This window comes from Poeciliopsis prolifica, unplaced genomic scaffold (assembly GCF_027474105.1).
Source record: "Poeciliopsis prolifica strain line A6 unplaced genomic scaffold, Auburn_PproV2 SCAFFOLD027, whole genome shotgun sequence".
In the NCBI taxonomy this organism is placed as follows: domain Eukaryota; kingdom Metazoa; phylum Chordata; class Actinopteri; order Cyprinodontiformes; family Poeciliidae; genus Poeciliopsis; species Poeciliopsis prolifica.
In genome coordinates this window covers 5,139,913-5,167,491 of record NW_026562402.1, presented here as the reverse complement: position 1 = coordinate 5,167,491, position 27,579 = coordinate 5,139,913, and the positions used below count along the sequence as shown (strand labels likewise).

Below are 27,579 nucleotides of genomic sequence, written 5' to 3'. Positions count from 1 at the left end.
TCCGTTGTCACGAACCGCCTGCTGACCGGAAAGAGTGATTTAAACATCTAGAAAACAGGAAATCTAATATACGAGCAAGTTTACATTATCCCTCATGGTTTAGTAGCAGGAAGTTAAATCAAACCAAACTTTTTATTTTGGGCCAGAATTATCTAAATTATTTCTATTTGTTCATGGTGCACCAACTTATCAGCCAGTCGATTAAGGCCGGTCCTTTAATTTTGGGGGATTGGTGATTGGTGCACTCCTACTATTTTCCAAATGCCAGAATAGTAGAATGTGCAAAGTTATTAATATTTCCTAATCAGTTTTACAGAATGATTGCTTGGTTTATAGTCCTCCCAAATATTGAGCCAGCCATAACAAGACTGATTCTTCAGGGTTAGTGTAGTTGGTGAGATTTTTCTAGTGGGTTGCGTTTCTTGGACCACTCCATGCAGGACGTCTGCCAGTCCTTCTAGACACTGATTGCTGAAAGAACCTCTTAAAGCATGTATGTCGTGCGTCTCTGGACTTCCTGGTTGTTAATTTTATTAATTTGGTTTCAGAAAAACTTGTACAATTGTTCATTAAATTTTAGTTGACAAAATCTACTGGTAGAGTGAGAAAAGCCAAACGGCTGGAACTGTGAAAAAATAACTGAAATAAAAAACTTTTACTTTATAAAGATGCTAGATCACTAGCCTTCTTAAACTTGGTAAACATTATCATCACTTAGAACACCCAGACAAAGCTATACATAAAAATAGCTTTTATTTTTTTCAGGTAAACAATGAGTTGTTGGTCAGTGAGGGGGATGCCGATCAGAACGTCCGGTGTTGTTAAAGCTCCTGTGAGTCCAGAGTTTGGCCAGGTGGGCGCTAGCTGAAGGAGATGACTGTGCTGTTTGTGGGGATGAGGGTTTCATCAAGTGGCGGCCATGACGGCGAGTCAGAGAGCAGAGCCTTCAGACGTTTGTACTGCTTCTTGGACGGACGCCTCCCTCGCAGCAACCGGAGGCAGTTCAAAACGCCCACATCTATCAGCAGCTGCAGAAGAAGAAAAAAAACATTCAGACGGATTAAAGCGTTGAGGTTTTTAGGAATTATTTTATGGTCATGGGACAGCCAGGTTTTTGGGGGGTTTTTCCTTGTGGGTTTTGCCAAGCATGAACAATAGACAACATGTTATAAATCTTATGCCAAGGCTGGTAAAAAGTCCAGAATAAAAACTAAAACTTCCAAAGTCCTCGAGAAAACCTAAAACCTACAAGCTTATATGCAAAACATGACCAGAACTTTCTTCAGTTTTCCCATTCTGCTTCTTAAAAGCCTTTCTGATTAGTTTCCATTTTGCTTTTTCATCAATTTTGGATGAACATCAATAGTTTCACCAAGTCACCCGTATGTCCAAAGTTACTGTTTCCCTGCAACATGGTGTTCATGTAATGCTCAGAGTTTTTAAAAAAATATTTCTCCAGACTGATAGCTTTCTGCAATAAAATCAAAATATCCAAATAGGCTGTCAAAAAACTGGGACATCTCAATGTTACCAGACTGTGTGTTTTTACAGTGCAGAGTGTTGACTTACCTCTACCACAAAACACACCAAGAGGTTGAGAGCTGCCAGGGCAACGAGCAGCATCTTAAAGTTCATGTCGTTGAAGTCGTACAGTTTGAATATTCTGATGAGGAAAGGACCCGGACACAACACCAGGGAGGTCACCACAGCAACATGGATCAGCAGCAGACAGAGGAAGACGACTGGAAGGAAGAGCGATCATTTCAGACCACGGTGAGAAAGAACAGCAAACCATTAACTTCCTCTGTCTGATCATTCCTGAACTTCTTTGCAGACTCACCATTATGATAGAGAGGTTTCTTATGAGGGAAGCTCTTGGTGACTATCACTGCCATGATGATGTACTGGTAAGCCGACAAGGCAAACACGGACGTGTTCTCCATGTTGGGCAGGTTTCCTGCTCCAAATACTGTTGAATTTAGCGGAATATACCTTAAAAAAAAAAAAAAACAACACAATATTTCTAAGACAAACTTTAAGTGTGGGTCAAATGTTGGCTCCTTGGAAATGTGTCAATATTGTCCTCAACGAAAAAAGAAAAAAAAAAACCAGCACATTTTAATTGGTAACAATGTCTAACCATTCTTGCGTGGTGGTGATGAAGAACGCAGCTAGCTGGCCCAGAACGATGGTGCAGGTGTGAATGAAGAGGCTGCCAAACACGGGCAGGGCCAGCAGGCTGGCTGGGGGTCTGCAGGGATGCAGCTCCTCGCTGGGACCCCCCCTCCCCATCACGATGGCCAGCAGGGTCACCAGGAACAAATCACAGAACAGGAACTGCAGGTCAGCCATGGTTGTCTTCACCTGCAGGCGAAAGGCAACACACTTGTTGAATTGTAACACAATGTCATTTGAACATCTGAGCCTGGTCACATCTAGGATTGCCCAGGGCTTAATTCTCAAGCAATATTTAATCTTATATTCACCATGTTGTTGTTGGTTTTTTTTTTAGATTTATTAGGCTCTAGTGACCTTCATTCAGCAGGAAATAGACACAAAAGAGAAAGGGAGGAAATGCCCCGAGACCAGGAATTGAACCCAGAACAACTATGATGAGGATTACAACCTCTGCACAAGCTGCTGAGTCAAATATTAAAAATACGGTTGGCCTTGTATGAGGCCAATCGTATTTGAAAATGAGACCTGGATCAAAGTTTTCACTGAAATTACATAATAGATTTTATGCTGAAAAAGTGGAGTTTCTTCGTTGAGACTCACTGTGTTCAGGATGAGGACAGAGCAGAACTGGATGAGGCTGTAAAGGGCCATGTACCTGAAGAGACTGAAGGACGTAACAAGAGAACATCTGCCCTCTCTGCAAAATGAATAAATAGAAAACATAAAAATGATTAATCTTCCACTGCCGCTACAAACGAAGGGGTTAGTTCAATTTTAAAGAGCTCATCCTCCGTTTCTCGTCGGACTCCTTCCTTTAGCTCCGCCTTGATCCTCACCTGATCAGCAGCGGGACGCAGCTGATGTTTTCCGTCTTCGAGGTGAAAGGCGATGCGACCGACGCCTCGGCCTCGGACAGGGAAACCCCGACGTCGGCAGCTCTCAGGGCCCCGCAGTCGTTGGCCCCGTCCCCGCACATGCCTACTCGATAGCTGCCGGAAAATTCATTACGAAACAGGCATCGTGATACGCCGTCAGTACGTCTCTAAGTTTAAACTAGCTTCATCTGAGCGACACAAAAAAAATCTTTTCAGTCTCAATATAAGTCTATACCAACCAATATATTGGAGCAGTGCAACAATTACACAAAAAAACGTTTCCATTTTAATTGTATTTTTCCCTTTTATTACTCAGATTTTATTGTGCGTGCTCAAACGAAAGCCTGGACTCACTTCAGTTTCTGCAGCTCCTTCACCAGCTGGGTTTTCTGGTCGGGAGCCATGCGCGCAAAAACAGTTGCTTTCATCAACACCTGCAAAAGCGTGCGGCCATGTCATCCCTGGATTAATGAGTACTATTATTGGGAAAGCTTTCTGCACGCGTTATAAAATTTATATTACCTTGGGAAGATAATCAGGGAAGTGGTCGCAGAGGGCGGCGAAGGACTTCCCGTTTATAGCGAAATGATAGTCGACACCAGTCTGGTACAGACCCTGGAGGATTAATGGTGAAACAAAAAAACACTACAGGAACAGGAAATACAGTTTGCATAATATTGTGTTATTGTGTACTAATGTTCATGCATGAGGTTTGATTAAAAATCGGAGCACTACACATGAAATAGAATGTCATTGCTGAATGTTACCTGATTAATGTCGTTGGTGGGGCTTTGGGCAGCAGCAGTCCCACCATCTTCTACACTGAACCTCAAACTGGGCACCGATTCAGCAGAGTGGGGGGTTGCGATGACAAAAATCACCTTCTCATCAGATCTCACCATCCTGCAGCTCTTTGCCACATTCACTGCTGTTAGAATATTATCCCCTGTGTGACAAAGAACAGAAACACCATGGTAAAACAATCCAGTTCTAAAATGTCGCATTGTATCATTCATGCCACTTTTTCAGATTTGATTTTTTTGGTGATACAACCGTAAACTGTGACATGTACAAGGGTTTAATGTGAGACCGACACAGGGGATTGCAAAATTAGTCAAAGAGAAGGGGAACCAAACATGAATCTGTTTTGATTCATTTCAGTCGGTGAAGTGCACAGAGCAGAGAGAGGTGATAGAGAGGCGGGTTTTACAGTGCTGTCATCGCTTTGTGTTCGTCTGTCACATAAAATCTCAAATATATTGACATTTTTGGTTGTACCAGCCCAAAATCTGGAAAATTTAAAGGGGTATGAATACTTTTGTATGGCAGTACTTAAAGAGCAATGAAACACATTTTCAGTTGAAAACAAGGAACTGTTTTTAACTGAACACAATCTCACCAGTGATCATAACACTGCGAACGTGAGCGAGTGTCAGGGTGTTGATGACCTCTGCACTCTCTGGTTTCACCAGGTTCTTCATCATCAACAAGCCCAGGAACTGCATTTCTGTCTCCACTTCCTCCCTGCAGACCCACACAAAGCTGCTTTCATACATAGAGCAACGTAACCGAATCTGAAAAATAAGATTTTGTTCTTCTCACCGTTCAATGTTCAATAAGTCAGAGTTGACATCCAGTGGTTTACAGGCGAGTGCCAGAACCCTGAGGCCTTCACTGGAGACGTTACGCAGCGTGGCAGAGAACTGAACTGGGACTGGAAAAGACAAAATCATCTTGTTTCCGTCTTTAGTTCATTAGAAAAGCAGCAGAAGCTGATCGACGCGTGTCGAACCTGTATCAGGGCGACAGAGGCTAGCCACCATCTCTGGGGAACCTTTGAGGAAAGCCAGAGCAGAGCGTCCCCCATGGGCCACCGTCACCACACTCATCCTCTGCAAGGCAGAGGAGAAGGGAAACCTCTTGACGATGGCCACCGCCTCACTGGAGTACTGATGGCAGAACAGGAAATGAGAAAATAACATTAAAACCTTATTAAAATGTGCGATTAGATTTTATGATGAACCGTCTTGCTTTTATTTGCCATTTAAAACATTCAATTTGATACTCTTCACTCTTCATAGAACAAGAAGGGGAAGACCTTATAACTGAAACAGACTAAGACTTTTCAACACAACAGCTTAAAAAGAGAAACAAATAGGATAGGAAATAAATATTGTCATTCCTCCACACTAAGTTTTTTATAAGATGTTTCTAGAATCATGTGATCCATGTTGACATTTTGCTTCCTGCTTTTAGCTTTTATTTATGGCGATCCTTGAGGCGATGAAGCCAGTTGATAATTCCCATAGTTCCTGAACGCTGCAGAGATCCTGCTGTTACCAGACTGGGTGTGTTGTCAGAAATAAACACTATCTAGTTTATTTTAGAGATGAGAAGCTGGGTCAATAAATTTCACACGTGGCTTGTTATGAAGCCACACAGTGATGTGACTCTGAGCCACATCTGTATCAGTTTGCATAAATCATTAACATGTGACAGCAGTTGAATGAGAAAGTCTCTCTTGCACAAATGAGATCCAAATGAAGGTGAAAATTGGTCGTATGTTTTAAGAATAAAATTGGCTATTTTGACAACAATACGGAGATGCTTACTGTTCCCTGAGCTTGAGGCCTTTGAGTTGGAGGTCTCATGACAGCCAAAACTTTGTGACCTCCAAAAGTAGAGTGAGCAGCATCTCTGTCTCCCTCTGGCTCTTGGAGACTCTGAGGAGTCAGGAAAACAAAAATACACACTGATGCATTTATTTATTTATTTCAAATTTAGGCTTTTAATCAAACATTAGATTTCAATGACTTGATACAGAAATCAAGCACTTCAACTTCTATGCATCACAAATCTGGAACAAACTTCCAGAAAACTGCAATACTGCTGAAACACTGAGTTTCTTGAAATCAAGGCTAAAACCTACACCTGTTTAAAGATAACTTTGATTTTCATATCTGATTGATCAATATGTCTGATACGTATTTTCCTTATGACAGCATTTCAGAAAGTAAATTATGTATTGCTTTTTTCATAATTAATTGTTGTACTATGATATTAGAATGTAAAGCATTCCAAACCTTAAAAACACCTCATTGAAATTCAAGCATTACCAATGATTTCAACCCTGAATAGAGATCATAAGGTCTATGGTATCATACCCAGCCAGTAGACTCCACCATTTTGAGCTCCAAGGGGTCTCCAAGGGGCTCACCCTGCAGTAGAGTAACCGTGTGACAACAGGCCAGTGCAGCCCTCATGTCCCCTGGTGGCAGTAGTGTGGGGTCAGGGACCAGTTCTGAGAAGCCCGCAGGTCCACTTTCCAACACCCCCCACACATCCAGGCCCTCCTCTGTCAGCGTTCCAGTCTGTGGACAACGCATTTACTTCAAGTGAAAGGCCGAACCTGTATCATGCCGATGACTAAACTCATCGGCATGAGTTTAGTCCCCATAAACGAGCAGGCATTCGCTTCCAGCCTCACCTTATCGAAGCAGAACACAGACACCTTGCCGCAGATGTTGATTCGTGGAGGGCTGATGCAGAAGATGCCCCGCTTCTTTAGCCTGCTCTGGGCGTAAATAGTTCCTGTGGTGATGGCGGCAGGCAGGGCGGGAGGCACCGCGATGGTCACAACATCCAGGCTTCTGATAATTAACTGCAGCCAGGTCACCTGGACACACAGCTAGCAGTGTTAACCCTCCACACATTTACTGCCAGGCCAGAAAACACGTGGAGCACTTACATTGGTCCTGAAGAGGATCACAAATATGTAAATGGTACCGATGAAAGCTGAAGAAAATGTAGGAAAACATTAGAAAAATGGAATCAGAGTTAGTGAGTTAGTGAAGTCCCGGATATGGCTTACCAATCACAGCGAGAATGAGCAGGAACTTCATGGCATCTTTGTAGAAGCGGAAGTTGATAGGCTGAGGGTATAAAATAGAGCTGACCAGGTTCCCCTTGGCTGTGAAAAACCCTGCAACAGAAACACAAAGAGCAGAAACAGTCTGATTTGGAAAGCAATGACAAAAAAGTTGCTTTTTTTTTAGGTTTATGCAACATCTGTAACTTTGGTGCCAAAAAATAAGCGATGCATATATGTATTTAAAAAAAAAGATAAATATTGACAGCACAACATCTACATCTGCATCCTAGTGAACAGATAATTCAGGATTTTTGCAACCAGGGTTCAGTTAAAAGATTTTAATCATATAATATCAGAGCAGCATTGTTTGGAGCAGTAATCAATCAGACAGCTCAGTAGACAAGGTTCCAACATATTTGTTATATTTTCAGCTGCTGTGGTTCACTTTCACACTGCACTGTCAAAAGAACCAAACCCTTTGACCAACCTGGTTTTTTATTTTTTGCCTGTGGGGAACAGGTGGTGGGGTTCCCTTAGCCTGTGGCTATGTGGCTCATTCTGGGTTACATTTACCCAGAATGAGCCACTTCCTGTTTCTGGAGCAGTCTCTGGTCCACTTGCATCCACATATGCATTTGTACTGCACCAGAGTTCACTTCAACCAAAGTGAAACCTAGTTTTTTAGTTGGATCAGAGTTTGCTAATTTGGCTCACATCAGAGTTTGATTGTGCATTCACACCTCCCCAAACAAACAAAACTTTTTAGGCAAACAAACAAGAGTTTGATTAAAGCAGACTTAACTGGGCTACTGTGAATGCCCCCCCTAGTTTAAATCCAGATAAATTAGTTCTAGAGGGGAAGGTTTCCCAAATCATTGATGGCACACTTCCACTTGCCTCCATTTCTGCTGTAAATATAGAATAACTTCCTTATTATGTAACAACGGTTTAAAAACCTTATGACCTTTGAATAAACCGTTGTGATGTTTCTGAGACGAGAGCTGTTTTAAGCCAGTGGAAGTCTGGCTTGGTCTTGGTCTTTTTTACGCTAGCTATTAGCATCACGCTCAAGAGCCAACTGCTCTGGATCCATAAAAAGCAAAAGTTGTCAAGAAATTAAGCTGGAACCAAAATTTCTGAACTATCCCTTTAACTTTCTACCAACCGGTGCTTGTGACCACAGCAACAGCGCCGCTTCCTCCTGGCCGTCCCCCTTTGGCCTGAATGATGTGGGTGCCGCAGAAAATAGTGTGTCTGCGCTCAGTTTCTGAGCTGTAGGTCCGGTCTGCAGCTGGGAGGGGCGTTTTCAGCACTGGAACACTTTCCCCTGAAAACAACAATGTTTCACAGACAATTTTTTACAAGGTACCCTTACATACTATCGTCATCAACTATACTACACCTTTCTTCAAGTAGAAACAATACATCTAATAGGTTTTCGTGACTGGTTACCTGTGAGCATGCTCTCGTTGACCAGACACTCCCCGGCCAGCAGGGCGGCGTCACAGGGCAGCACCAGGCCTTCCTGAGGGATGATCAGACAGTCACCGGGGACCAGCTCCTCAGAGCTCACACAGTCTTCCTCTGAGAGAACAGAAAACCACAATGTTGATGTTATTAATTAAATCATGAGGGGAAACAAGCATCTCAGGGACAATTGTGGCCCTTTTATGCTACTATTATAAGGTTTTACTGTGTGAAAACAATGTTGCTCATCAGAAAACCTAAAAAGGCAGTGACGGTGATAAAAACAAGCTGATCTTGACCCCCCCAAAAAAACTTGTGAAGCCAGTTTTGCTTAAATTTGCAGACCTATAATAGCCACTTTGCATAAATCCTAACGCTCCCTTTCAATGGCCTCCATTTGCTTCTTTTATTGTTCATTGTTAGAATTTTTTATTTGAGACACAAACATGAATCCATAAAACTTTTCACAAAGCATTGATTCATAAAATGATATATTTTAGTTTACGAGTCACATTATAAGCAGACACAGCATTGTTGTATTCCACAAAAAAACCCTGCATCCATTATCTTAGAAAAGGAAGTAAGGACTTGCCTCCCGAGTCTCTGCGTATTGTGACATTTGTAATAAACCGAGCCATGTTGCGAAGAGTAATACTTTGCTGTGGAGCAAAAAAAAAAAAAAAAAAAGAAAAAGTTGTATTTAGTAATCAGAGTAAAACATCAAATTGAATGAATGTTCCCCACTGAAGGCTCACCTTTCGAATTTCATACAGCGAGATACTGATGGAGATTACTGAGATAATAAATATGCATAAAGCATAGTAGTAGTACTCATCAATGCTCCACAGGGTGATGCTGAACACCTGAAATATGTAAAAAGGGTTGAGGACCTGTAGGAGCAAAAACAGAGAAAAGAAATTAGATTTTGAAATATTGACTAAAAACAAAACAGGATTTTTATTTTAAATTGTTCCTTATCCAAATTCAATTTCCAAAAATTGAAGTTGAATAATACTATTCTTTTTGTTCCCCAAAATTAAGTTTATCTGAAAAACAATTTTCTTCAGGGCAGAGAAAAGCATTTTTAGTGTTTTAGCTTTACACGGACTGGACTTCCAGATGCAGATTCAATACAGCCATTTTAATGTTTATATGCACACACTGCTGGTCATAATATACAATTTTATGCAATGCTATTGTGCAAGTGCTGCCAGATCATTGTATTTGTCCTTATTATCATACTACAAGAAATTAATACTGGCCAATGATTACTTTTTACTGATGTACCAACTTACTACAAAACAATACCACATTTAGTAGTACTCACTTCTTCTTCTCAACAAGAAGAAGTGAGAACACCACCTGCTACAGCTTTGCTTTCAATCATTGGTATCTATTTTTGTTAAATACCAGACTGTATTTACTGAAAGGAGCTCGAGATTGTTATGTAGCATCGTCAGGAACAGCCCAAGCCTCCCTGGGGCCCTGAGTGATATTTGGTTTTGGGACCCTCTCTTTCTGCTGATAATGTGAATTGCTGCAATCAACAGTCAGACGATTAGATCATTTGCACGCCTGCAATAAACTTATTGCATCTCTGACCGACATAGCCACAACAATTTAAAAAAAAAATGAATTTAAGACATTTTAAAGCCTTACTTTAATTACTTAAATTACTAAAGTTACTGGCTCTAAATACATTAATAAAGTTCATAGTATTTTTTCCCCCATTTAGAAATTATGCTCATGTGTGTAAAATTGATTGTGATTTCATTCTCCCAACTCACTTCCTCAAACAGTAGCCTCACGTAAGACTTTACAGGCACATCAATAAGGTTGGCTCCAAACATGCTTCTCCTGAAAGAAAACACACAAATAAAATCAACCAGAAATTCCTTCGGCGTTTAAAACATCTCCAACTGAGCATCTCGTTCTACCTCCAGCTCTGCTCTTGAGGACTCAACCCGTTTTGGAAGCCATACAAGCCTTTGCAAGTCCAGTCCTCATTGAGGACACTGCAGACAGGAGACAAAATGTTTTACAAAGGAGGACACATCCTACTCAAAATATTCTTCCTAAAGTAGAAATGCGCGTGTTTCGGTTTTATCTCTTTTCTGGTCAAACACGCTGTTGAGATGCAGTGAGAATATATAGTGCTTGTGTGTACGTAACACTTACAACAGCGTTCAGAAAACGCTTTATATGATTGAGCAGTTTTCATTTTCAATACCTAACACGACAGAAAGCTCCCTTCCTGTCCAACCAGACGTAACGAAGTCCTTCATGGAGATAGTAGCGCAGCAGCGTTTTCTGAAACGCAGCAAAAGCCACTGTAAAACCTGGGAATAATCTTAATCTGGACATCATTTCATAGAAAATAAATAATTTCAACAGAATAATAACAACAAAGATTACCTCCTCCCTGTGAAGCTGAACCGTATCTCTCCAATCCTCCTCCAGCTGCCCCAGCAGATCCAAACTGGAGGGAACAACTGATTCATTACTGATTCATCTGCAGGTTTCCTTACTGTCCTTCCAGCAGAAAGTTGAAAGATGGAGAAGCACACAGCTGCTTACCTGCCCGCCTCCATCTCCTCCATGAGCACCTCCACAACATGCTGCTGGCCAAAACTGTCCTGACGGAAAATAGCACATTAATAAATCAGAGATTTTTTTATTTTTTTTTTAGCAAATCTGGCAGACATAACTTCTTCATTTAGTATAAAAATGATCAGATTAACCAAGGGCATTGGGAAACTCGAACAGGTGTTACGTCAGAGTACAAATTGTACAAAAGTATTTATACTTTTTGATATTTCTCAGGTTTATTTCTCATTTTTACAACCTCAAACTCCAGCAAATCTTATTGATATCTTATGTGACGTTTGTGTGAGTGTGTGTGCATATGTCAAAAGAAGAAAAAAAAGAGAAGTGAGGCAAAAGGTTAAAAGGGATAAAGGGAGATAAGAATAGAGGAGAGTGAGAAGGATAAAGAGAAATGCAAGAAAACACAAGGGGATGCTTTCCAACCACAAACATGGCTGTGATATGAAAAAAGATTCAACCAGAATGAATACATTTGGAACTCTACACAACAGCCATAACGTTAGATTAAATTGCACACATTGACTTCATTTCCTCACTCTTAGCAGCAGAACATCTGCCAAAGCCAGAGGGCAGGACCGGCAGCGTGCGAGGACGGCGAGCCGCGGCCGCCAGCGAAACACGATCAGAAGGAGACCCAAGGTCAGCAGGGCCGCCAGACGACACAACCACACCCGCCAGCGCACCCACTTGTACCCCTGAACGTCCTGAGGGAGAAGAGTCAAAGAGTCTGTTCAAGAGCACATGATCAAGTTCACTCACAGGCGATAATGACTACAATTCCTGTTAAAATGATCAGAAACAACATCACAAGACAAGACAGAGAGACATATTTTACGACAGCCAGAATTAAATCCAGATCTGCAACAATGTCAACTAACAATGACGATGCACTTTTAGCTATTCTTTGTAAGTTGCAAGATCAAAAAAATACAAATAAAAATCATAACAACCTGGCAGTGGCTGGTTCAGCTGATTATAATAAAAAATAAGTGCAAAAGAAAATGTTTTCAAAATCTACTCTGTTAAGGTTAGTTTAGCAGAAATTAAGCAGTTTATCTTACCATGAGCGAGTCAGGGCGGAGAAAGGAGTCTGGTGGATCGGATGAAGGGAGTCCGCTCTGCGGATCCCCGACTCTACCTGTGGGACAGGACATGACGAAACGTCCGTCACAGCATGTACAAGCTGTCAGGGTTCAGTATTTTATTACTGATTCATCTGTCGGACGATTAATTTATTATTTGGATTAAAAAGAAATTGGCACATTCTGCAGATTTGACATGCAACATTAGAAATACTTTAAAAGATGCAAACAAATAATTATGTTGCTTTTTTAAATAAGAAAACAAATATTTTATTGCATATAATGCAATAATAAAATAGCTTTAGTGCACACTTGATTATTTGCAGCAAATGATGCATCTGCAGCTCAGAACGTACATTGAAGATCAACATGTGAAGCTCAGCCGATTCTGCTGGACTTAATTAACCAATCAATAATTTGATAGCAAAAGGTACTCAATAGGAATTTTTTTTTGTATAACTTCTCTAACTTTTATTTATTTATTTTGCTTCTACAGATGTGATTTCTTTTCCATTTTTGTCCCATTTTCTTTGTCCTATGGAAGTGAATATGAGAGATGAGGTGTTCTACACCAAATGCCAACAATCCTACTTTGCAGCTGTCATCTGTAAAGTAGTTGTCTAAACAGAGTCGCTTGTAATCTTCACACAAAGTCAAGAAAAAAATCCCTAATGATCCAATACAGAACATGGGCGTGTGGTTTGTCACAGAACAGAAATGAACATACACTATGAAGTAGGTTTAGGTAACAAAATAATATCCTAACCTTTATAATTAGTTATAAACTGTGTGTAGCAAGAAGATCTGTATTTTTACTGAATAGTAGTGGCTATTCATATTGGATTCTCGTAAATCATAAAGTCTATCAATCTAGTTTCGATCAAGGGGTCTGGGCAAGAGATTTCTTTGTTTGTCAAATATCCATTGACGACGGAAAACTTTTTTTTTAAACTTTTGACCATTTTGAACATGCAAGACTGGATTAAGTTCATTTATTTTTACAACTAAGTTGAAAGAATTAATCAATTATTATTTTGTCTATATTTTTTACCACATGAAATGTGGAAAAAACACAGTAAACATTCAGCAGACCAGGTAGGACCAAAACTGAACTTTGTAATATGCATGCAAAGAATAAGAAAACTAACACTGAACATCTGTCAGCTTGTGAACAAGCACACGGACATTGCATGGTTGCTTTTTATGATTTGTGTTTGACTGACTTAGTCAGACTTGTTGACTACACACTGAATGTGTAATCAGCTTGAAAAAGAAACAGATCAAAGCAATAATTGTCAAAATATATGAAGAGCAGCCATGGACGGATCCCTGGCTACCATGATTGTTGTGGCCCCAACCTCAGTATCTCCCAGCAGCTGATGAACCAACGTCAAACTCATGTCAGAGTTGATACAACTCAGAGCTTACTGACTGTCTGAGAGACTGAGAACGCTGGGATATATGATCTGAACCCTGAATCTTTGTGCCTTTGTGCTGAAAAAGCACAAAGGCAGCACAAAGCACCAATACTGAAATGTAATAGGCTACTGCTTATTAAAAGGCATCTGATGGTTCTCCGTTTGTGCCAGCTGGCATTTTTATGGGATCAGTTCCTCCTTTTCTGCAACATCCTGAGGGCTAAAAGTTTGAACTTTTTCAACTGGTGTCACATTCTGCCGGCATTATTTGTTTAACTATAGCTGCACACAGAAGTGCCACCCTTTTCACAAATAAAGTCTCCAGCACTATATAACTTATATAAACACCACCATTTTTCTATTCTGATCATTCTTTGCAAACCTAAAAGATTGTTGTGCATTCAATCCCAGCAGATCAACAGTGTCTGATACCCTCACAATATCCCATCTGGCACCAAAGCTATGGTCAGTCACCTAAATCCCTTCCTTTTACATTTTTGATGCTCCTTTTAAACTTGTGCAGGGTGTTTCACCACCGAGTTGTTACTGGTTCACTATTGCGTTGAAAAGCAGGTACCCAATAAAGTGGCCAGCGAGTGTGTGTTTGATACGCAATAAAATAAGTCTCCTTCACTTCATTATCATTAACTTGAGTCAGAAATGCTAAACTGGCAATTGAAGATGTTTCATCTTTTATTTGAATGAGGTGACGTGAACAGACCTCAAACAGAGAACCGGGTCGCCGGGAACTTGCCCGGGGTCAGTAAACGCACCGCAGAGACAAACTCTCGACTTTCGGGATACAAAAGACATTTAAAATTAAAAAACAAAAACAAAAAAGAGAGATGACGCTGCTTAAAGTACACAGCTTTCCTAAAAACGCTTACTGACGCAATGCTTCATGAGGTAGAGACGCAATAAATAAGCACGAGACGCTTTACTTCCGCCTCAAACTACTGTTAAAAAAAAACCAAATATGGAAACAAACTCCTTTAGGAAGGACAGTAAACAACTTACCGTCAAAACGAGGCTAACGCAGACCCTTCCTCTTCTGAAAGCTACATTATCATTATTATTATTATTATTAGCCTATTGCCGTTCAGCTGCTGCAGTTCCTGACTTCAACACTGAAACTCACTCGTTCAACCGGCTTGGGAGCAAATATCTGAGTCCTGCCTTTCCCCCGATACAAGAACCAGAGGAAATCACGGTGGACGTACATGATAACGAGATTTAACAACAACAACAAAATAATAATAATAATGCATTCATTTGTGCACTTTTTGTCATAATGTCAACAGAAACTACACGTCACTAGAAGGTGTCGAGACAATAGAGTAATAAACAGTAATATGCTGTTTAATTATAGTTTCTATTACATCAGAAACATGGTAGTCCTTGGAAACACTGTCCTTATAATAAGAGTTTACCTCAAAAGTGCTTGTGTCTTGTTCCTTAACTCCTCTTATGTTTGGCACGGGAAAACACGCACACGTCCAAAAATTAAATAAATAAATAAAATGAAATAAAAGATTAAAAATGGTTCTGAGTTATCTATTTTATGCAAATACCAGAAATGATCTCACAGTTTATCAAGGCAGATTTTTTGAGCAAAAAAAAAAATAAAAAAGAAAAGAAAAAGAAAACCGATCACATGTTCTCTCAGTCTCCACAAAGAAATTTGCAGAGTTATCAGTCACACAGTATTTGTAGAATGACAACACACAAGGTTTTAACCCCACCTACCTCCCAGAGATAAATCAGCAACACAATTCAGATCCACCCACATCTGAAGGGACAGAGGTTCTAAATATGACATTATAGGCTTATGCTATTCAATGAACACAGACTTTCAGTTTCCTTCTTAAACAAGATCACCATTGCCGTAGACTGAACTTTCAGCAGTTTTTTTTAAAAAATGGGAAATACACCTTACCAAATGATGAGACAGACACAAGACAGTCATCTGAGCTGAGAAAGCAAAAAAAAAAAAAAAAAAAAAAAAAAAACCTCAGTCCCAGAACAGCTCAACTCAACAGCCACAGCATTTTGGATTAATTTTAAGGAAGCTGATTTTAAATTCTGATTTCTCCACATTTACACATTGGTGGAGAGCAAAGAAACAAAGGTTTCTGATATGTGGATGAAAATAGGTTCTAATTCTTGAAATCTTGAAACTGAGCAAATGGGTAGTGAAAAAAACAGCTTGATGAGTTGGTGCAATTTGGTAATAGTTTGGTCTTTAATACATCCTATTTTTATTTTTTAGGTGATAAAAAAAATCTTTTTAAGATGGAAAATAAGTAGAATATTAAAAAATATTTTAAATCATATAAGTGGTTGAAGTGTATTTAGAGGCTGTCTATAATATGCCTCTGAATTGTTAAGCAAAGACTGTAAAGCAGATATGAAACTGCAGCATATAACTTTTATTGAAAATATATATATTAAAACTGTCACTATGTTGTGATTATATGACAGATAATCTGTGAAAAGATTGATCTCTTCCACCTCCTCTTTGAGCTACTGTTGCTGCTGCCGATCAAAAACAACCAATCAGAGCCAGGAGGAGGGTTGATGTTAATCAACTTCATGTACTCCCTGCTAAATATGCTAATGGCAGAGAAACAGCTTATCATTACAGAAAAACCGTTTATCCTCCATAATTGGTGGTCATGCTAACTAACCTGAGCATTCACAACAGACTCAGCTGGGTGTAGAGCAGTGCTTCTCAATTATTTTCCGTTACGCCCCCCTAGCAAGAAGAAAACTATTCGCGCCCCCCACTCACCACCGTGACTATCCATCTCTGCATAACATTTTTTCCTTATTAACATTTTTTTTGCTGAAAAAACTCTAGCGGCTTTTTGGCGTGATTGGGATGTAACGTATTTAAGTGACGCGCTAATTTATTTGGCTTCATGCTGTCCGCTGCGAGCATTTTTAGACACAGCAAACACACCGGTCTTTCCTCTTCTCCAACTGTAGTCACAGTGAAGCCAAGCGCTAAATACGCTTCGTCGTATTTCCTCTTCCTAGCTTTCGGTTGACTTTCTGTTGTCTCATTATCTTTGTCTCTCTCCGCTTTTCTTTTCATCCCTGTGAAAAACTTTTTCATGTTGGGGGTTGTTGAATAACGGAGGCCATAGACAGAACGCAGTCGGAGCTTTTTGTTGACTTAACACTGCTAACCAAGGCAAACCTGTTGTCTTGTAAGTCATGAAATGTTGCACTGTCGCAAACGTGACAGAAGTAACAATGAGAGCGCCACTGCCGCCTACTGTGCGCAATTACACTTTATACTAGTACGGCCAAAAAAAAGCCTGTTCCCCAGGATCACACGCACCCCCAGGTATCGCACCGCGCCCCCCAAAGGGGGCCCGCCCCACTATTTGAGAAGCACTGGTGTAGCGTAACACTGATCAAGGGGCAACGAGGAGCATAGAGTGCATGTGCATCTTACCAGTTGATACAAACTGGAAACATCACAGAGCGGAAGGAAACTTTTTGTACCCAAAAAGGTCAATCTGAAAATCACCAAAATAAAATTTGGAGCAAAAAGTGGCTTCAGCTTGATGCAGCAATAAGAAGTAAATGAAGCATAGGTTATTTTCTATTTCTAATCTAACCACTAGATGTCACTATTTGTTACACACTTGAACCTTTAAGTCACTCTGTGCACCTTTGACTAATAGTGAATAAAATTCCCATGTTTAGTAACAACATAAACATGGGAAATACACCTTACCAAATGATGAGACAGACACAAGACAGTCATAACATAATAACATACTTAATAAGTTATGTTAAAACTTAATGAGTTGTTAACATGCGTTAATAACATATGTTGTTATTAAAACACATACTGTGTGCTTCAACATTATGGACCACTGCTTTGTTAATTGTGTGTTTAATAACATATGTTGACATATGTGTTTAATAACAAATATTATTAAACATATGTTTAATAACATATTTCAGATCTGAATTACACAATATTTACTCAATATAACCATATTTCTGCAGTGGTAGATGAATGTTTTACTTTACTGAACCAAAACTGTTGTTATGTTTGTTTGTTTTCCTTCTTAAATCAGACAAAGCCAGCAGCAGATAAGTTGTAAACACACTGCAGTAGGAGCCCAGGCTGCTCTGCCTCAAGCTAGCGGCCAGCAGTCACATTATATCAGTTCCTCTGAGGAGCTAAATATCAGACAGAAACATTTACCCTGCTGGTACATCCTGTGGTCACCGTCAGAACCTCGACATGTTTCCTGAAAACTGTCCTCTAACGGGAAAGGCCGCTCCGTTTCAAAACGCGTATCTGAAGACTCGGTTGCATTCTTTACCTACGGAAAGCCGAATCAACCAAAAGACACAAACACGCGCAACCAATCAACGAGCAGATAAGACAATGATCAACTTGTCAAATCTCCCGTTTTGTATATTGTGTATATACAATATGCATTAATACAAAATAGCAAAGAACATATTTTTTTAATAAATAAAAATTTATAAAATTGTGTGCACACTTATTGAGATTCTCTTTATGTTTTAAACAAAAAAGTAAACTGGCTCAATGTTGCTAGTTAGAAATGCATATCATCTTGCTTTTTGACCTTTATTTCTCCTCTCAGGCATATCAAATTTACAATATGATAATCTGTAGTATTTCAGTGGATCCATTTGGACAAGAAAATTCCACCACACCGTATCTTTCATTTTATAATTTAATGCAGCTTAGTTTGGAACAACATTTGATTAAAATATCTTTTCTGACCAAATCAATGCAAAACAGCATTAGGAGCTCCAAGAATCTTTACTGAATACATTATTTACAATTACCAGATTAAATACACCAACATGCAAAGCTCCTGTTTTCTGTTTACACACAATTAAAGCTGTGGTCCATAATGTTGAAGCACACAATATATATTTGATGACCAGCTGTTAACTTTTACAGTTTTATTTCCCTGTAACATTCACACTCACACAAATCCACCCATACAAAAATCAAAGTCTTAAAAAGTGTCAATGCAGCAGAAGGTTTGAGGTCGGTTCTCCTCCTCCTCCCTGTCCAGACGTTATTCTAGAATTGTTGTTTATGAAGCTGCAGCTTTCCTCTCCTTGTAAGTCGCCATCATTTTCTTGATTTCTGCTATGGCCTTTCCTGGGTTGAGACCCTGTTGAAAGGAATGGAAGAATGAGACAAAGAAACTCATAGTTATGTGACAAAATATGTTTGTTAATTGCTTTGGGTACCTTGGGACATGTCTTGGTGCAGTTCATGATGGTGTGACAACGGTACAGGGAGAAAGGGTCCTGAAGCTTAGACAAACGTTCCTCTGTGAATTCATCACGGGAGTCTATCATCCACCGGTACGCCTGTGGAAAAACAACATCGGCCAGAGTTTAAGAATTCAGAGTGATAATAATTTAGAGTTCTCTAGTTTCATCTCTCCGTGTATTCTTGAGTTACTGTGATATGACTTGGACTGACTGCTCTCAAATACCAATTTAAATGTGTAGGAGTAAGAAAACCTAAAAAGACAAAACACTAAGGAAGCCACACAGTTGCATTCCAAAGCAACAACTAATAGCTCTTAGAAAGTCAGCAGCCAGGCCACTGGCTGCTGACTTGAGGTAAGTGTGGATGTTGTTTGTGAGCATAAAGTTTCTCAGGTGCAGCATGCAGGTTTTTTTACTGAGGTTTTTAATGTATGTGGTCTCTCAATACAAACATGTACTGGTGATTATGGATCACCCTAACCCTACATCAATACATGAAATTCATAACAAGTCTCCTTAAATGTTTCTCCTCTATGTTTGCCATAACAACTGGTGCATTTTTTTTCAGTGTCTGATCCAAATGCAGGAATTTGTTCGCCTGCAGGTACCATCTCATTGTCCTGGAGGAATGACTCTGTACGTCTTCATCAATAAAGTCAAATTCAAGCAGCAGATTTTGCTGTGACCAGGAAATCTCTCTGTGGATTCGAGCCACAGACTTTACTGAGAAAACTTTCTCCTTGAGTAGGCTTTGTGTTTTGCTTTGACTTGTACATGTTTTCATCATGTGCACTTATCAGCCTCTGACATGGAAATGAATACTTCCACCATGAGGTAAAAATAAATCTGAGGTAAAAACAGGAAAAAGTTATTACCTCAAAAAAAGGCCACATAAAACTGATGGATCAAAATTATTTTCCACTTTTTGTTCTGTGTCTTTAATTGAAAATAATCACACGTCTATGTTCACGACAAGAATTACCATTGTGATCGAGACGGAGCTGCAACTAACAATTATTCTAGTAATCAATTATTCTGACGATTAATCTGATTTTAAAAAAAAGGTAGTCTGAAGAATTTTTATTTCATCGAATAAAAATGTTTAATTTTTCAACATGTTTAATACAATATTAGAAATGCATTAAAAAAAAACTGGAAAATAATTGAATTCCTTTTGTAAATAAGAAAATAAATATTTTGTAAAATGCAATGCCAAAGCATTCCTTTGATAAATGTGAACCAAGTGAAGACTGTACCACTTGAAGAGTTTTGTCCAAAACATATTTACAGATATTTTGGACATCTGTAAACTGTTTTTTTTTTATCTTAAATGAAAAATGTATATATTTTTGTACAGCTGTGGCTCAGTTACTGCTCTGAATATGTTGTTTTCTTCACCCCCATACTCCAGTTATCGATAATTGATTGCTAAATTTGTTGACGATTGTTTCAGTAATTGATTAGTCACGATTAATCAGATTAATCACGATTAACCCGTTTCAGCCCAATAACTTTTGCATAATAGCAATATGAATCTCATGTCTGACCTGCATGAGGACAGCAGGCCCCAGGTATTTGTCTCCGTTCCACCAGTAACTTGGACAGCTGGTGCTGCAGCAGGCACAGAGGATGCACTCATACAAGCCGTCCTGTTGAGGCAAACAGGAGTCAGACACAGTCTTTACTTCTGGACAAGTTGGCCACTTAAACAAGGATGTGAAAACCAATATTCTGATTGCTATGGAAGTATTTGAGGTTTGATTACTTACCAATTTCTGCCTGTCCTCTACTGACTGGAAATACTGGTTCTTCCCCTCCTGACTCTCATCCTTCTTCTTCAAGTATGGCTCAATGGATTTGTACTGTGCGTAGAAGTTGCTCATATCCTGGTGGGGATAGAAATAGAAGATCAGATGTAGAGAGATGGTTTGATGTTCCTGAAACGTACAAAAAAAATAAATAAATAAATAAACTTTTGAAAAAACGTCAAAGCACCGCACTCACCGGCACCAGATCTTTGACGACGTACATGTGGGGCAATGGGTAGATTTTAGTGGGTTTGCTGGTGTTTGTATCAATTTTGTTAAGGCACGCCAGTGTGTTGCCTCCATTTATATTCATGGCACACGAGCCACAGATACCTGAGAGAAGTGGTACACAATAAGTCTGCCAGAAAGTCCGTCAGATGACTTCATTTTTTCTAAGTTTATAATGGCTGGCAGTGTGATGTGCAAATTGACATAAACTAGAAATGATTTATCACCTTCACGGCAGGAACGTCTGAACGTAAGCGTGGGATCAAGTTCATTCTTAATCTTGATTAGGGCATCCAGAATCATTGGACCGCAACTGCATTAAGAACAACGTCAGACGCAACATTCCCAATGACATGCAATTCAGATACAGCAGCGCTGTTTTTCATTGATCCAGTTGTGACTTACGTGTTCAGATCTATTTCGTACGTCTGCATTCGGGGTTTGTCTCCAGGGGTGTCTGGATCCCAGCGGTATACCTGGAACTTCTTGATCCTGGGCTCAGGAGCCGGCACAGCAGCGGTCTGAGCATGACGCACCATCTGACTCACAGAAACCAATCAACAGTTACAGTAAATGTCAATAAAATAATAGTTTTCACAACAAATTTGTTGTGAAAAGATGCCCTAAAAGCCTTAAAGTAAATTCACCTTTCATTAAAGTAGTAATATCTCACACATTCATTTAAGGCTGTGCCATTTGAGTATTTTAATTCAAAGAGAAAAAAACATCTGTAAAAAATTATACTCTATATATATTAGGAAAGAAATCTTTGCTGCCACAATTAATGGTACTCCTTGAAAATAAATAAGACCTTGGAAATTTATGTCCATATTAATTGCGACAGTAAAAGGGAAATTTTTCATGGAATCATTAAAAAAGTGACAAAAAATGATCAGAAGTTTCATAATTTGTAGCGTTTTGAATGTTTCTATTACATTACAAAGTATGACGTCTCCCCCTAGTGGCAGCTTCTGTGAACTGACAAGGAAGAGTTACATCACAGCTGTCCTATGATTATCTAACTGACTCATTCAGGACAATTGAACGTAAATCTAATAATAAAAGCTAAAGTGTTTTTTTTTTTATTCTTTTGCACAAGCAGGCTTATATTTGTGTATCTTAAACCATCTTTGAAAACTTATTAGACAACAGCTTCAAAGAGAAGAGGAAAGTGTCGTGACAACTGTTTTAAATTAGTGAGCTTTTAAGTACTTTTTTCTTTTTGCTTAGCGCAGGCTAAACCGTGAATGAACACACGAAAGCTCTCAGTCGGGAACATTTCTCAGAGAAGTTGAAATTATAAGAGCTCTGACCCAAAGTATTAGACAAAAACTGTTCCGTACTCACCACCATCATACCAGAACTCCTAAAAGCCAGGATATTTCGGCTCAAACAAGCGACAGACATGGTTCCTAGTTGTGTTGATAGCAAATAATTTAAAGTATCTGTGTATCACAGTTACTGCTGCTCTGTAATTGACTTCAGCGTCAGTGAAGGCAGCCCGAATCCTAACCGTGCGCCGAAGCCGCGCCCGCTTTGTGCGTAAAGGTCTGCGTCACTGACGCGTTCACGTGCAGTCCCTCTGCTCGGTCATCAGAATACTCAGTGATATGCTATCCATATATTTCAAGTAAAAACAATATCCGGTGTGAGTTTGTTACATGTTTATTTAGATTTTCAGAAGAATCTTCTCTTTATTGTACACTTTCTGATAAGGCAGGTTCTACTCATGATTGTGAAACATTTGTAATGATGAACCATATCCGACATACATTGAAGGTGACGTGTGAATGCGGCTATTTCACAACTCTCATTGCTCAAACGAGGGTCAGTTACATACATCTATACATAGACCTTCAGGACAACGAGTTATCTATTAGTGTTTTATAACTCCTTGATATTATAAAGCTCATGCCCTTAACAGTCAAAATGAACCTGTTTGTTTATGAGTTAAGCAACTTCAGAACTTATTTTTGACAGTGATGTAAATGACCTAACAAATTCTTCTGTTTTTGCTTTACTTGTCACCTTTAACCATTTTAGAAAAATCACACAAATTTAAATATCAGACAAACGTAACCCAAGTAAGTCTCTAATCCCATTTACACAATAGTGCCAAAAGTATTTGCTCACTCATGAAAATGATCTGAATCAGGTGTTCCATTCACTTCCATGGCCACAGGTGTGTAAAGTTAAACACCGAGGCATGCAGACTGTTTTTACCAACATTTGTGAAAGAATGGGTCGCTCTCAGGAGTTCAGTGAATTCTAGCGTTGACCTGTGATAGGAACCTGTGCAACAAATCCAGTCGTGAAATTTCCTCGTTCTTAAATATTCCACAGTCAACTATATTATAAGAAAATGAAAGTGTTTGGGAATAACAGCAACTCAGCCATAGAGTGGTGTGCCACGTAAACTGACACAGTGCGAAGAAATAGCCAAATTTCTGCAGAGACAATCACTACAGACCTCCAACATTTATGTGGCCTTCAGATTAGCTCAAGAACAGTGAACATAGAGCGTCATAGAATGGATTTCCATGGTTGAGCAGCTGCATCCAAACCATACATCACCACATGCGATACGAAACTTCAGATGCCGTGGTGTAAAGTACGATGCCAATGGACTCAAGAACAGGAGATGCTCATTCTCTGGAACATCGAATTACGCTTCTCCAAGTAGCAATCTGATGGAAGAGTCTGGGTTTGGTGATTGCCAGGAGAACTGTTCTTGTCTGTCTCCTTTGTGCCAAAAGTAAAGTGTAGTGGAGAGGAGATTAAGGTGTGGGGCTGTTTTTCAGGAGCTTCAGGGCTTTGGCCCTGAAATAAGGATATCAAGATATTTTGGACAATTTCATGTTTGCAACTTTGTTTTAACAGTTTGGAGCTGGGCCTTTTCCTCTTTCAACATGACTGCACCAGGGCAGAAAGCAAGGGTCATAAAGGCATGGATGGCAGAGTCTGGCCTGCACAGAGTCCTGATCCAAAGCCTACAGACCACCTTTGGGATGAATTGAAGTGGAGACTGAGAGACAAGCTTCTCGTCCAACATCAGTAAGTGACCTCACAAATGCACTTCTGGAAGAATGGTCACAAATCTCCATAAACACATTTCTAGACCTGTCCTTTCTAGACCTTGTGGACGGCCTTCACAGAAGAGTTGAAGCTGTTCCAGCTGCAAAGGGAGAACCAACGTCATACTGAACCCCATAGATTAGGAATGATTCTGTCCAGCCCTGTGATGGACTGGAGACCTGTCCAGGGTGAACCCTGACTCTCACCTGTTGACAGCTGGACATAGGCACCAGCACTCCTGCTGACACCAGTGTGATAAATAATATTGGATGATGGATGAGGAATGGGATGTCACTTAAGCTCGTATGTGAACAAATACTTTTGTCAATATGGTGTATTAAACAGGACTATGTGTCAGGACTCTGGGTTTTTGGGTCGGGTTTTATTTCTGTGAGTTCTTGTTCCTCTTTTAGTTTTATCAGTTAGGTTCTAGTTCACTTTTCTTTAACCCTTTCTGGTCATTCTAGTTTCATTATTTGATGTTGCTTCTTTTGGTTAGAGTTGTCTTCTGCTTGTTTTCCTTTGCTTCAGCCCCTTGTAGTGTCTCTAATTAGCTTCATTTCTTATTTTTCCTCTAGGTCTAGGTCGAGCTCACAGTCGTATTTCAGCCCCTCTTGGTCAGTGACGACTCGCCGGTTCGTCTCGTCACTCCTGTCACTGCTCTCTGGTTTCTCAGTTTCCCCTTGTGTCTGCAGAGATGCTGAATTAAAGCAAGAAGTGTTGGCCAAAATTCCTCCACAAAGACATGACAGACTCAAATAGAAACAAAGCAACCAAAACTAATAAATGAAACAGAAAAAAAAACACACAATCAAAAGCATAAAAAATGGATTAACTGTGTCTCTGTAAACAGAACTGTCCTTTGAAAAATATTGATAATCCAAATGGAAATGATCACGCTCATTCTAAATTATTGTGCAATTAAGTGATTAATCATTTATAGTGACAGGCTTATTTAATGGTAACTTTTGTAATTATGAATCCAGTGATGTTTCTCAGTCTCATTTGTGTTTAATTAAATAATTTTGTGATACAAAGCCTGGCAAAAATGTTATTATCACTTGGTTTTTTTTCTTTTTGCATTTGATTTCAAAACCATGAACTTCAGTAGGATAATAGAAGATATTTTGGAGATAGTGGGTGATTGTGATGGTTTTCAAAAAGTTTAATAAATAACAAACTGGACTGTGTGCATTCGTTTCCAACTCCGTTGAGTCTTTGGGGGAAATCTAGAGAAAATGTCAAGCTCACTCAGACTGGAAAGAGACATCTGTGGACATCAGGAGATGCAACAGCTTTTAATCAGATTTTAGGTTTGAACTTTTACTAGGTCATGCTAACAGATAAATTAATCTAAATCTCTACTGCAGCTCTGATTGGATGATTAGGGCTGTTGACCATCCACCACAGTCCCAGGTCTTTAGGAGCCTCTCACAGGTTTTCTTCCAGGATTTGCTGGTATTTAGCTCCATCCTTCTTCCCATCACCTCAGATTGGTGTAACATCTAGTTCCTGCAGATCTATTTTATGTCACCATAATGAACTTCGGAGGGAAGTTTTATTTCTGCACCACACATATAACTCAATTAGCATTCCCTGAATTAACTTGGAAGTACTGACCCTTGAAGACCAGTAAGCTACGCCGACCTGCTGCTACTTTAATATCTAATTGAATTAGTCTGCAGGACGAAGTGGGGTTGTAAATTTATTCTCTTTGATGTTCTCCTGATTGCCTGAAGCATGAAGCTGATACACTCCTACACAAGAGATCTTCTGCTGTGCCAAAAAAATTTTGACAAATCCATGTTTTTTTCCTCTTTGTTTCATGACTGATGATTTCTGCTGTTTTAGGCAAAATTAGGGATTACCTCAGAGCTTTTCTTCATGCATTCATCTACATTGTATTTGTCTATGGGTAAAATCAGCTGGTAAAATCCAGTCCCTTATTCTATGCTTGGTTTTGTACAGAGGGTCTGAACTCTCTGCTATTGAGAAACAATTGCAGACTGTGTTTGTCCCTGGTGGTTATAATGCGGCAGTTCGACGCTATGAAGCTTACCGATAATTGCCTGCATTGCAAACAGCAATCCTCCTCTGCAAAAAGAGAAGTGGCAAGCCGAACAAGATGGCTGCCAACGTTAATCCAATATTTGGAATCGTGGCCAGCACAGACAGAAAGGCTTCCTTCACTTCCTCCGTTGCCATTACTAAAACTACGGGCAGACTACAAATCCTGAGCAGCGCAGAAAACAGGCGTGATTGTTCTCCACCTCTCCTTCTTTCGCTGACTTCCTTGGTTAATATTTTAACGGAGGAATCCATGTTAATGGGAGAAAGCCCAGGCAGAGCACTGAAGACAGATGAGAACTGAGCAGAATTGCACAAGATGTTGATGACAAGGCTAGTAAAATTGTGAAGAGGAAAGAAAATGGTAAATGTTTTGTGAAATTTAGTCTGGTCTTCGACTGTAGTTCATTATATTACTTTAATCGCAAACCAGATTAAGGCACTCTGCATTGCCAGGCACGACTAAAGAAAAAAAAAATCCCATTTGATTTTAAGGATTCAGTTTTTCTTTATCAGTGACTTGGTTGAACAATTTGACTGACTGCTATCCAGTTAGATGAGATTGAAAACAAAGAGTCTGCTGCTAAGAGAAAGTCTGTAAGTTAATACATTTTCCTCTATCAGGAGACAGCAGGTACAGTATTTCATTAACATCCAGGCTGTACTGTCGCCGAGTTGATTTACCACTCCAAAGGACAGCGTCAGTCTCTAGAGAAGGCTTTTCCAGCTCAGGTTGCATAATCGTGTGTAAATTGTCCAATACTGTAACCACAAAGGTGTCAGACTTACACTGGTACTTTATATGAAAAGGCATTTGAAGAACCCAGAGGGCTGCGTACAACTAAACTGCTTTAGTTAGTTTAAATTGGACTGCAAGGATTTATGGTGAGGAAGCATGGTGAGGCTTAAAATCTGCTTATTACATTGTGGTGCGTTTTTGTTTTTTTAAACAGGAGGGTAAAATTTCTGTGCTTCCAATGATGAACATTGTTGTCCAGGTGGACAATTTGCAAATGCAAAGTTGCCTGTTGGGTAACTGGAAAAGGTTGAAAACCAGAAGAGAAACATTTAAACAGAGAAATGAGCCACCTACTCAGCAGAAGACGGACGTCATTTTACGGCAGCAGTGAGGGACATTTTCTCTCACTCCTGCAACTTAGCAGCGGTTCTGTCTTTCTCTGACATACTTGAAGCATTTTCAGTTCCATAAACACCCAGTTCAAAGATGAGCAGAAAGTAGAAAACAATAAAAGGTGTGTAAGGCTGGGAAACAAAGAGCATCATGCCATAAAAATCTCGGTTCCCAATGTTTTGCACAAAAACAGCCTTGTTTTTGTGTGAAAAACATCTTTATAAGATCAAGGTGAGACATATATTGACATAAATTTAAAAGAACAATAGTTTAATAACCCACAAAAACAAAATGAGAGCTAAGCAAAGAACTACACGTGATCTTTTTTTCTTGCTTAAGACAAATATTTTTGTTTAAAATTGAATTATTGACTCTCTATGCCTGACTTTATCTAAAAATATACAATTTTAAGTTAATATTTTAACATTTTACACACCCATCTCAGAGCTGTTGAATGAAGAAAGTTTATTTGGGTGTTTTTC

General features: G+C 39.5%; 2 protein-coding genes across 5 annotated transcripts; both read right to left on the bottom strand.

Moving 5' to 3' along the window:
• Window positions 1-734: 734 nt before the first annotated feature.
• On the bottom strand, window positions 735-17,839 carry atp13a2 (ATPase cation transporting 13A2). Of its 4 annotated transcripts, none has more exons than XM_055048510.1 (29): window positions 17,727-17,839; window positions 12,060-12,136; window positions 11,535-11,702; window positions 10,969-11,027; window positions 10,807-10,870; window positions 10,622-10,701; window positions 10,329-10,406; window positions 10,179-10,248; window positions 9,147-9,281; window positions 8,984-9,050; window positions 8,377-8,508; window positions 8,090-8,251; window positions 6,925-7,035; window positions 6,802-6,848; window positions 6,541-6,729; window positions 6,218-6,424; window positions 5,666-5,776; window positions 4,846-5,002; window positions 4,656-4,767; window positions 4,453-4,577; window positions 3,821-3,999; window positions 3,576-3,668; window positions 3,408-3,487; window positions 3,015-3,167; window positions 2,779-2,875; window positions 2,141-2,364; window positions 1,841-1,992; window positions 1,570-1,742; window positions 735-1,028 (listed from the first exon to the last, which is right to left on the bottom strand). In XM_055048510.1, the coding sequence occupies exons 1-29, from the start codon at window positions 17,737-17,739 to the stop codon at window positions 861-863; spliced, it is 3,483 nt and encodes a 1,160-aa protein (XP_054904485.1). In that variant the 5' UTR covers window positions 17,740-17,839; the 3' UTR covers window positions 735-860. The 4 variants fall into 4 exon arrangements, with proteins under 4 accessions (XP_054904485.1, XP_054904487.1, XP_054904486.1 ...); XM_055048512.1 differs by lacking the exon at window positions 17,727-17,839 and adding an exon at window positions 14,929-15,381; XM_055048511.1 differs by lacking the exon at window positions 17,727-17,839 and adding an exon at window positions 14,516-14,635.
• A 375-nt stretch (window positions 17,840-18,214) lies between these two features.
• Window positions 18,215-22,341, bottom strand: LOC129371876 (succinate dehydrogenase [ubiquinone] iron-sulfur subunit, mitochondrial-like). Its single transcript, XM_055048727.1, has 8 exons — window positions 22,171-22,341; window positions 21,229-21,362; window positions 21,051-21,136; window positions 20,792-20,928; window positions 20,557-20,673; window positions 20,335-20,436; window positions 18,761-18,883; window positions 18,215-18,681 (listed from the first exon to the last, which is right to left on the bottom strand). Exons 1-8 carry the CDS (start codon window positions 22,228-22,230, stop codon window positions 18,601-18,603), a joined length of 840 nt encoding a protein of 279 aa, XP_054904702.1. The 5' UTR covers window positions 22,231-22,341; the 3' UTR covers window positions 18,215-18,600.
• Between the last annotated feature and the right edge of the window lie 5,238 nt (window positions 22,342-27,579).